At 43.6% G+C, this 11,507-nt stretch overlaps 1 protein-coding gene across 1 annotated transcript in view; it reads left to right on the forward strand.

The window, feature by feature from the left end:
* PIK3CB (phosphatidylinositol-4,5-bisphosphate 3-kinase catalytic subunit beta) overlaps positions 1–9,965 on the forward strand; it is a 51,052-nt gene extending 41,087 nt beyond the window's left edge. Inside the window, exons 19-23 of the mRNA XM_058031060.1 lie at positions 4,429–4,596; positions 5,025–5,148; positions 6,187–6,332; positions 7,779–7,911; positions 8,390–9,965. Coding sequence (XP_057887043.1) covers positions 4,429–4,596; positions 5,025–5,148; positions 6,187–6,332; positions 7,779–7,911; positions 8,390–8,527 — 709 coding nt within the window. The 3' untranslated portion in view covers positions 8,528–9,965. The remainder of the gene's footprint in view (positions 1–4,428; positions 4,597–5,024; positions 5,149–6,186; positions 6,333–7,778; positions 7,912–8,389) is intronic.
* The last annotated feature ends 1,542 nt before the right edge of the window (positions 9,966–11,507 follow it).

Consider the following 11,507-nt stretch of genomic DNA (forward strand, 5'->3'; position numbering starts at 1 on the left):
AAGCTGTTTGTGGTTCCAGCCTGGGCCACACACCGTGCCTAGCAAACAGGAATAGTGATGAGAGTCATCAAATATGCTTTTCCTGACTAAGCCTTTTTTTTTTTAAACACAACAAAGGAAAACAAAAAAGTAGCTCTGATGTCCAAGATATTTCTTAAAACTCTGCGAAGAAAAAAAAGCAGAAAAGGGGAAGTTCCTAGTGAGAATTGAAGTTCTATATTTGGCCTCTTCAATTTGTTTGCTTAACTGGGAGCATCTTCCTTCCATTCATCCTGTCATAGTTACCATTATGAAATAAAGTCCTGGGATTGAGGCAGGGTTACAGTTCAGTGTCTGTCAAAGAGATTATTCAGGCACTTGCCAAGAGAAGGCTCTGAAATTACCTTCCTTGAGAACAGAATTGGCCTAAACAGCACTCAGAACACCCAGAGCATGAGGGCACAGCCAGCAGGGTGAGGCTTTGGCATCTCTATGTTTATAGCCTGCATCTCTCTCAAGAAGAGACAGCTCCAGAATCCACGAGCCAGCAGTGGTGGAGTGAGTTCTTTGCCATGTTTGTGAGTCAGGAGTCAGTGGTTACTTTTTGCTTGGGTGAGAAGCATGGTCTCAGCTGAAAAACTAGTGTCAAAGAGCTGCTTTCCTGAAAAATACAGTGCCACATGCCCATTCCAAAGAGTGCAGTCCTTACTTGTTGCCCTGTATCATCCTTAGTTTCCCTGAAGTCGTTTCCATTTGTGGATGCACAATGGATTTTGCACTTTTCAACTTTTTTCCACTGTGAAGAATCTGGTAACTCCATCCAAGTAAAAGCAGGACATCAGCCATGGCAGCAGAGTCAGAGAAGCTCTTGCTGCTACCACTCCCCATCAGTGATGTTTTGCCACAAGCAGATTGTCCAGTTTCCATGAGGCATGGATCAAATGGCAGCCAGTGCACCCCTGAGCTGGGGACAGCATCAGTTCCCTTCTAATTGCACTGCAGTCCACACTCACTTCTCTAGCAGTGATTGAAAATGAAAGCTAAGCTCAGTCTGTGTCTAAAGCAAGCATGATATTCCCAGTGGGATTTCTCAGCTCTAGAGAGAAATGCCAAATACATACTGATTTTGAGAGCTGAAGGAGGAGAAATGTTTGCTTGTTTGTTTAACTGCCAACTAATTTGTCTTGTGGGTGGCAAACAGGGCAGGGGGTGTATCAGAGGAGACACTTGTGAGCAGGAGGATGGCGCCATGTGCTCCTCATGTCCTTCATCCTGTGGGCACAGTGAGGAGAGCCTGGGGTGTAGGGTGGATCTGCTTCCCAGAACAGGACCAGCACTGAGACAAACACTGACACTTGGAGCACTCTGCCTTTGCCAGTCTACCTCAAACATCATCCAAGTAGCAGAGAGAAATGAACAAAGCAAAAAGTGTATTTTTAGTTAATCTCCACGCCTTAATTTATAAGACAAACTTGTACCTGAACACTGACCTATTACAAATACATGTCACAGCAGAGGGGAGCACAACATCTGTCTTCCCAAGGATGCTGTGGGATCTGTGGTGCTCCACCTCTCAGGAAAATCCTTGTGTCAGAAGGTGTTTGGGCTGCTTTAGCTCTGTTATAGCACCAAAGTTGGGTTAGTGGAGAAACAAGTAAAGCAACAGCAACGGAAAATCATGAATTTGAGGAGTTTGATCTATGCCAAGTCGCCTTTGCTGTGGTAAATTGTCATAAAAATATTTAATACTTGGTTACTTTTTGACCAGATGCAGGACATTCTCCAAAACACTTTTTTGTTTCAGTGCCTGTCTATAGTGGGCTCTCATTTTTTGTCTCCCTTACTTGTGTGAGATCTGAGGTTACATGGCCGTGTATGAGTGAAATCAGAGTTCACACACATACTGGAAAATGTATTTGTTACAACTCTTTAACATGTCATCATTTTTAAACTATTGGACCTGAAGTTACAGAGATCGTGTTGATAAATCACCAGTATTTTTTGTGTATTTGGAAGGGCATTGGTTTGCTGAATTAAACACTTGAAATAAAGAACAGTTTTAAATGAGTGAAGAGAATTTTCTGTCCTAGCCAGGATTTCAGTATTGATCTGTCCATGGCTTTTGCTGGCTTTAAAAAGCAGGGAGCATATCCTGCTGACAGATGCTGAAGTCAGAAAGACCAGGATGAGATGGAAAGGGCCCAGAGGATTTGTCCCTAACTTGACTCCTGTCAAACTGTCTCTCTGACAAGGATGTTTTTTCCTGCAGTTGTAAGCACACAGCCCTCCAGGGGCTGCAGCTTTCATCATTGCCTGCTTTTGAAGGGGAAGTTGTTGGCCGTGTGCCCGGCTCAGCCCGAGCGCGCTGCCTTGGGTGCCGTGGGAGGAGGCCAGGCTGCACTTTAACCTGGCCAGCTTGGGCTGCCATTTGTGCTGTGCTGATAAGGATGGGCAGAGCTTCCCCGTGCCCAGGGGCAGTCCCAGCCAGCCTCCTGCTCCTGGAGAGCCCTGCTCTGGGGACAGGGCTGGGGCTGGGCAGGGCACAGAACACAAATGGGAAGAACGTTCTGAGCCTGCACTTCTGCTGTTGTTTTGAAGTTGAGTCCTCTTGAAATACCCTGTTGAATCTGGTTTTCAGTGCACTTTGTTGCCAGTAGGGAAGAATCCCAATCTATATCATTATTGTTTCTGATGCCTTAGGATTTTAGCTTTCATATTTTTCAGATCCTGTACTGCATCAGTGCACAACTCTGAACTCCATACAGAGTGTGAGTTACTGTCCTCACATTTTGGTCACACCAAACAATCCCACTGGGCCTGAAGCTCAAGGAAACTTTACTGTCTCAGGCCCTGAAAGTACAAACAAAAGTGAATTGGGGGCAGCAAACTGGGGGTAAATTACTTCATTAGCTGAAGCTGTAATTGGACAATTAACCCCTGATATGTAAATGGACCAAACTTATAATTATCTGAAAGACTGATAACCATTGTCCATCTTGGGTGTAGCCTCTGTGAGGCTTCTGACTGCCAAAGGTGTGGCTGTTGAATTTAATAAATCCCCACTCTATTCTCTAAATCTTGTCTAGCCTCTGTTCTAGGCAGCCCCTCCAAGGCATCACTACTTGCACCACTCCAGTTGTGTTATCCCTTTGGTGCAGAACTGCTCAGTCCCCTGATAGCTATGAGGCAAAAACGTTGTGTTTAATTTTGTAAGGAATTTTATTCATTTTTCTTCCATGGCTTGGGATAATGGGCTGTGTCAGTTCAGAGATGTGGTTATGCTTTGTAGCTATTAAATTTGGTATCTTATATTAAACTTTATATATATATATATCTATATAAATACATACAGTTTTATATGGAAATACTAATGACAGCTTCACAAGCAGTGAAGCTTTATATATATATATATATATTTATGTGTATGTATGTACGTACCTTTAGACATCAATTTTCATGATCAATTTTCATTTGAAAATTGATCAAATTTTCACATCAATTTTCATGTCCTGCAGTTGTTTTATACAGCTCTCTAAGTCAGTGAGTGCTGGTCTATACCTTGTGTGCTGCAATGTAGATTTTTGTTGGTATTCATTCTGTTACCCATGGACCATGATCACAATTGAGATCGTATCCTTGGCCTGAGCTGCCTGGCACAAGAGCAGACAGCTCAATTTGTGATGCATTGCCTTTGAAAAGTTTGCTGTAAGTTTACCTTGCAAATGCTGAGCTCCCATCTCATGGGATGTTGCCATTCTGTTCAGCTTTTTAAGCACCTGAAGGGAGGAAATGGATTGGGAAAAGATACACTTAGCTATTTATACACACCTCTCCTTGATTTTCATCCTGAACTGTGTCTCACTGTAAAGCAGTGACATGGTAAGAGGTATTTTCACTGGTCACTGTGTGTGAATGCACAGGTGTGTTTTGAGATACCAAGCCAGTTAAGAGATGTATTCCTGTTTTCCATTGGGTTTCTATGCTTCAGTTTAGTATGAACTGGAAAACATTCTCTATGTTAAGATTCAGAAGGATTTCTAGCATTTTCCTTTGAAGTAGGAAGATGATGGAAAAGGGTAAGATCCTCTTTTGCATTTCCAGCAAGAATTTATGGGTAATGAACTGGAGCAGGTCAGGGTCTGTCGGGGCTGGAATTCACAAATGCAAGCACAGGGCTCCCTCTGTGGCTCATCCTGGGAAGTTACAAGAAACTGGGTTCCAGAAAAAAGGAAAAATTAGGCTTTTCAAAGTGTCTCTCTTCTTTGCATCTATATACAAAATAGATGTTTTAAATGTATTGCTGGTCTTTAAACTTTGCAAACAATTCCTATATATTGCCCCTTAAGAGTTTACTATTCACATGAGCATTCAGCCATCTCCAAACACTGAATACCCTAAAGAAGCATTTAGCTGGCTGAGGTTCTGACATGACTCTGTGTTTCCTTGCAGGATGTTGCCCTATGGCTGCTTGGCAACTGGAGATCACTCTGGCCTCATTGAGGCTGTTTCTAGCTCAGAAACCATTGCTGACATTCAGTTAAACAGCAGCAACGTGGCTGCAGCTGCTGCCTTCAACAAGGACGCGCTTTTGAACTGGCTGAAGGAATACAATTTAGGGTAATTTCTACACTTATTCTCTCAGCTATAGTATAAGCTACAAAATTCCTCAGAATTTTCTCTTTCAGTCTGGAGGAATGTGTGGTTTCTGGCTAATTGTTTTTCTAGCATGTCAAATTCTGCCTGAGACTCATGGTACCCTTGGGCCTGGCATTTGCAGCATTTTGGCTGTGTGCTGTTGAGTAGGTTATATTAAATTTGGCAGCACAAAAAAACCCATGGAAACTACATGGGTCTCAAGCCTTGATGTTGCCTTTCATAATGTTTGTTCTCCACAGCTACCTTTACAGTATTTTTTTTCTCAAGTAATTCTGGTTTTGTAGCATCCTAATGGACTTCTAGTTTAAACAAGTAAAATCTTTTTTGAGGCTAAAGCATGGCATGAATTCCATCAGTGTGCACTAATACAACTTTCTCTGTGGTTGCAGAGAGGACTTGGATCGAGCCATTGAAGAATTTACTCTGTCTTGTGCTGGCTACTGTGTAGCTACATATGTGCTGGGAATTGGTGACAGACACAGTGACAATATCATGGTCAGGAAAAATGGGCAGGTAAAAAAACCTTCTGGTGACCTTGGTGTGCAAGAGTTCTCTCCAGAATTTGTAATTTCTTTGGTGCCATGAGGAAAGGAAAGGCACACAAACTGATGTCTGTGGTACACTGAGGGGTTGGAGAGAGCTTCAAGGAAAGGAAATGTAATGCTGGGGGAAGGACAGAGCACAGCCTGGTCCGTCAGCAATTCTGTATGGAGAGAGGCTGTTCTGCAGAGCTTTTACAGAACATGCAAGAGGCCTTATAATGATTTAGATTCATTGAATAATAATGGTCTTAGGGTATCTTGCAAAAGACCACCCTTAAAAATCCATGAGGTGCATTTTGGAGCAGTGTGGTTTCCCTGAAGTGAGTCTGTGCAGCTCAGCCCTGCAGGAATGCTCAGTGTGGAACCCAGCAGCAGCACAGTGCTGTGCACTCAGAACCTGGGGGAGCTCCCAGACACCTGCTTTCTTAACTGTTACCCTGCAATGTAACTTGTCTGATTTAAATGAAATTATTCTTCTAGAAAATCAGCAAGGGTTATAAAATTGACAGCTTTACAGACATTTGCAGTATTCTTTTTTAAGTTTGTACTTCCTGGAAGAAAGCTGAAATGTCCTTAACCTCAATTCTAACATGGGGAGCTGCCACAGGGTCCTTCAGATTAACTCAGCTCTGCTCCCTTTGCCTCTGTCCTTGTGTGGGAAGGCCTTGGATGTGATGATGTTGATCCTTGTGGGCTCATCCTTGGGCTCATTTTTGTCTGATGCTGCCACCAAGCTGTCTCTCTGTGGCAGCAGCAGCTTAAACCTGAGAGAATCTTTTGCTGCAGTGGTCACTCAAAGGTGTATGGATGTTATTACTGACTTTAAATCTTGAAGTGATTTAGAGCCAAATTCTCCCAAAGGGTTGAAACCACAGGTTTTGGAGAGTCATGTCAGGAGTTAACTATTCTTGGTACCTGCATCCTGTAGAGATATTAGAAAAGTGACACATTTCACTGGAAAGATTATTTTTCACTTGTTTTTTGTTTTGTTTTGGTTTGGTTTTTTTAGCTCTTTCACATAGATTTTGGGCATATTCTTGGAAACTTCAAGTCCAAGTTTGGAATTAAAAGGGAACGGGTACCTTTCATACTCACCTATGATTTCATTCATGTTATTCAACAAGGAAAAACAGGGAACACTGAAAAATTTGGTCGGTGAGTGTTACTTTGATCTATTTGTAATTGAGATAACTTCCAGCATAACAGAACTTACCTGGGGTTGGTTTGCTCATTTGCACTTGTGTGGAAGTGTTGCCAACATGCATTTACAGGGCTATCTACTGCTCTCCCTGGGCTGGAATGCCCACAGATGTCTTAGAACCAGGAGCTGCAGCTCTGCAGCTGATCTCCCACAGCAGGAATGGCAGGTTCTGCTGGGCTCAGCTCTGCCTGCAGCAGCTCTGGGCTCCAGGCAGGGCTGCCAGACTGTTGTTCAAGCACTGCCTTAGGAAGAGGCTCCCTCCCACCCTTCCTGTCCATCAGGGCTTGTTCAAAGTGCTGCCCCATGCTGGCCCTGCTTGGCCATGAGGAGCCACGTGTTCCTGATCCACCAGCCCTGGAAGCTGGCTCAGTTTTGATCATGGAAGGAATCAGAAATGGCAGAGATTAGAGGGATTGCAATAGAGCTTTGGCTTTTCCAGTGTAACCCACCCTATAGGATCATCAGGGCATTTCACCTAACGAATTCTCAGGGAGGTTGGACCATGACCTCTGGCACTTTTGTTCTTTCTGAAGAGCAGCTGGTGGTGTTTTGTACTGAGAGCTCACTGGGAAGACATGGGATGTGTCTGTGTGTCCTGGTTCAGAGCAAATTTTGGAGAGATCCCCAAAGGGGCTCCTCTAGAAAAGCAGATTCAATCAGCCCCTGCCGCCAACCAGTCCAGGAGAAAAATACCTGCTTGGAGAAAAGTGGATAAACCCTGTTTATTAAACAGTAAAATCTAAACAATATTAAACAATAGAACCCCTTGCTGCTCCAAAAGAGATGACAAAGTGAGGCAGTCCCTCCCTGGGTTGCAGCTCAGCTCACTCAGGCTCTGGTCAGTCCCTCAGTGCTGGAAGTGTCCAGGCCAGGCCCGGCCCGGTGGCCTCAGGTGCAGCTGCCGGTGCTGCCCTGGGTGTTCATCCAGAGCAGGTTAAACAGGGCCAAAGAAAAGGGAAAAAACCCCACAGTCAGGGAACTTCTCTGCCTCAGCTAGCTAAACTAACTAAAAGCAAAGGAGAGCTCTGTCCCGCTGTCTGTCCATCCGCAGACAGCACAGTGCAGGAGCAGGAATGTGGAGGAGTGAGTGCAGTGTCTGAAAACAAACTGAGCTTCTTCTCTGCCCCCTTCACTCTCTACAACAAGTCCTAAAGGTGCAAAACTTACTATTCAGCATAAACAGAATGAGACTATTAGGGTTAAAAGCATCATTTAGTCAGCCCAGGACACTGTGGGAATGCACAAACAAGTTCTGCAGGCATCTCTGTCTCTTGTGCTGTGTTCCAGAGTGTGTGTTTGTCAGATCCCAGATTGCAGATAAGAGTTAACAGATGAGCAGCCAGCAGTTGCAGGCCTTTGCAGTGTGTGACTGGCCTGTTGTGCTCCCTCCCTGTGCCCAGGTTCCGGCAGTGCTGTGAGCAAGCCTACCTGATCCTGCGCAAGCACGGCAACCTACTTATTACCCTCTTTGCACTGATGCTGACTGCAGGGCTGCCAGAGCTCACCTCTGTCAAGGACATCCAGTATCTCAAGGTACAGTAAGAGCTACAGCTCAGCAGGACTCAGCATTTTTCCAGGATGTGATTTTTTTGATTCTAAGATAAATACATTTTCATTGTTTTTCATTTCTGTGAAGATTTCCACACAGTCCTTGAAGTTTTCTTTTTCAGCTCTATAGGACAAGGCCTGTAGTCAGGCCTAGGGCTCAGAGAATGAGTTCAGGATCTGTGCATCTTAAATGCAGTCATCTCAGGGGTATTTTACATCTTGGCTCATGCACAAGCATAGAACTGGAAAGGTGAAAATAATTTGCTTCATTCTTTTTCAGTTTTATCTTTAAACCCAGGAAAATTTATTATTTAAACCCATTGATGTATTGCTCAATGAGTAGTAAGCAGAAAAAGTGTCAAAGGAGAACAAAACACACTGTGGCTTGTGTTGAAAGGTGAAGGAGCACCTTTCACTGTGCATTTTAAAATTCCTAACAGTCTTTGTTTCCCTGTTGCCTTAGGACTCCCTGGCCTTAGGGAAGAGTGAGGAAGAAGCACTAAAACAGTTCAAGCAAAAGTTTGATGAAGCTCTGCGGGAAAGTTGGACTACTAAAGTGAACTGGATGGCTCACACTGTCAGAAAGGATTACAGGTCCTAGGACATGCTAGCATTTGCACTAAGCTGAAGGTTACCTTGATAAGTGTTTGTAAAGGGTTTCTGTGGTATGGACCAACCAAACTTCAGGAAGCACTGGGACAATGCTCTCAGGCACAGGGTGGTTCTTGGGGAGCCCCACACAGGGCCAGCAGTTGGACTCTGATCCTGATGGGTCCCTTCCAGCTCAGCACATTCTGTGATTCTATGAAATGATCCAAACCAAGAAAGGAAACGACAGTGAGAACAAATGGACTGAAATAATTCCTGAGTCTTTTGCACTCTGCTTCTGAATGCTTGATTCCAAGACTGTGTCTACAGTTAGTGAACATCCTGGATAATCAGTTCCTGCTGACTTTGCACGCTGAGAGCTACTAGGCATTTTTAAAAATTCTTTGGTACTTCATGGAGGTGTAAATATTTGTTTTTATACGTTAGGGTAATGTGCTCTAACATATCCTCAGGAGGTTTGAAGACCTCTGGCAGAACTGTTCTTCATTTAAAGTTAGGACTTGAAGAGTAAATTTTTTTTTTATATCCTAATCTGGCTAAAAAATGAGTGTATTGTGTATATTTTTCATATGACCTCTGCCCTACTGGCACAGATGCATTAATTCTACTGTAAATAGCAACCATGGTATCACTGTACTGCAGGGAGCTGCTTCGTGTCTGTGCTGCTGCTGAAGGAAGGGTGGGGGAGCCCTGACAGATGTGATGCAGCATCCAGATGTTCAGGGGTTGCACAGCTCTGTTCCTCTGACTTAACACACAAAAGAAGCCCTTCAGAAGGAGGAAGGTGAGGCCAATTCCAAATGTGCCTGAGAATCCCTCGTTGGTTACAGTCTCCCACTCAGCCTCTGGGACTTTGCCTTCAGCTCCCAGAGAGGCACAGTTTGGTTTGGTTCCAGCAGGAAGCTCCTTCCAGCCTTACACTGAAATTCCCATCTCAGATCAGTCCTACATTCCCTGTGAAATGTACTGACCTATGTAAGGGATTTTCTCATGAAATAAACAACACAAAGTGATTTTTAAAGCATGCATACCAAAAACCCCAACTGGTTGGAGAAGCAAGAGTTGATGGGGAAAGATCATTCCACAGAACACCAATGCAGTCACTGATCTTCTCTCTCTATTTATTAAAAGCTTGCAGGAATGTTGCTTTACTGAGATATATATGTTGAAGATGGTTGCTGAAGAAACTGGATTTGTTTTAATTTATTTAGTGAGGTACCAGGCTTTTAGGTGCTTACATGGAGAGCAAATTTGTTATGTGCAATAGGGAACTGCTGGTTAAAAGATGTAACAAACTGTTCCTGGACATCAGCAAGAGAGGTTTAACTACTGCCTGTTCTCCAAGGAACACTGGTAGCTCTTGATTCTTGTGGACATTTGAAAGAGATTAAACATATATATTTACTTTTTGACTAAACAATTGTTCTGCATAGAAATGTTGGATGATGTATGAATTTAATTAAAGTAGGTTTTACTTTGTTGAGAGTGTTTTGCTTTTGTTGTTTTGGGGTTTCTGTGTTTATTTTAAAGGTTAAGAATTTACCTGGAGTCAGTTCTGTGTAGGGCATTGATTCTCTTCTCCTCACCCTATGGGTTATCTCTCAGAAAAGACTTCTACTTCTAGAATATTGTAAAAGTAACAAGTGCTACGTGGGTTGGTTTTGTTGGGTTTAGGGCTGTTTTTTTAATATACAGCATAGTAGCATTTCAAGTGTGCCATGTTCTTTTTTAAATTATTATTTCTACAGCAGATAGCAAGAAAGTTAAAAAGAAACTGCATTGCAGGTGACAGCTCTGAAAAAAGTAATGACATCTTCAGGTAATTCACAGCAGGTGACTGTGCATAAGGAGGGGTTCCTGGACACGTGGGAAGAGCACTTGAACATCTCTGGCCTTGCTGAGGGAGACATCAGCTTTTCAGGAGTGTGAGGTGAAGTTGGCAAGTGGCCCTTGGCTGCCTGGGGCTGGTGTGGACGGGCTCTGGCAGGAGGGGGCACGGTGGCATCTCCATTTCCTTTATTTCCTTGGCTCTGAGGGCAGCTGGGTCCCACCTCGGGCTCCCCTCTGTGCCTCAGGCTCCTCTCTGCTCCCCTCTGCTCCCCTCTGTGCCCCTTCCCTGCCTCCAGCACCAGCGGGGCATTGCACTGAGTCCAGAGGGGATTTTGGATGCGACTTCTATGCAGGTTATAAAAGTACCTGAGATGGTGAGACAATCCCATTGAGGAGTGTTTAGAGGTGATTAGGAAATGCTGCTTCTGCTCAGTGTTTGTGTTGGTTAATAGCCCTTCAATGGCTGTGTTGTGTTTGCTTGTCTTTACTTTCTCTGTGTTTACTCTTGGCAATTAATTAACAAGAATGGGAAAGGAAAGTTAGAGCCGAGTTAAACGGTCTTATTTTTGTGTTTGGCAGCAAAGACAATGAAGTGTTTTCCTCCTGTGAATTATCTTCAAATAGCTGAGAAGAGATCCCATCCCACAGCAATGCTTCCCAGGCTGAGTCTCAGGGCTGAACCTGCAGGAAGCAGCATTTACCAGGTCACCAAGGCTGATTTTGTGATAGCTTCATGTTAAGTTGTGAGCAGAGTCCTGGTTTGCTGAATTGTATTAGTAAAAAGATCACCACTCTCCCTGGTTTTCATCATACTTGCTACAGCCTGTGGCATACAGACTTTCATTCAGAAAACAAACAAATAAATAAATGAACTGCTTTGTGAAAAGTCAAAGGAGACTTTGACACTGTTTGTCGTCCAAGACTGGATTTTGGCACATCAGTCCATTGATTGTTTCTGTACTTTCCTCACAATATCCAGCTCTAATACTAAATTGGTACATTAATTGGGGCTGATTTGGAACATATTATTTTAAATCAGTTTCTGAATTCACAAGACATCGAATGGTTAGATTATAATAAGAGAATTTAAAGAGTTTGTGTTGAATCTTCAGTTCATGTGGTCTCGTGTTAATTACCTTTCT

Source organism: Melospiza georgiana, chromosome 10 (assembly GCF_028018845.1).
Source record: "Melospiza georgiana isolate bMelGeo1 chromosome 10, bMelGeo1.pri, whole genome shotgun sequence".
Classification (NCBI taxonomy): Eukaryota; Metazoa; Chordata; class Aves; order Passeriformes; family Passerellidae; genus Melospiza; species Melospiza georgiana.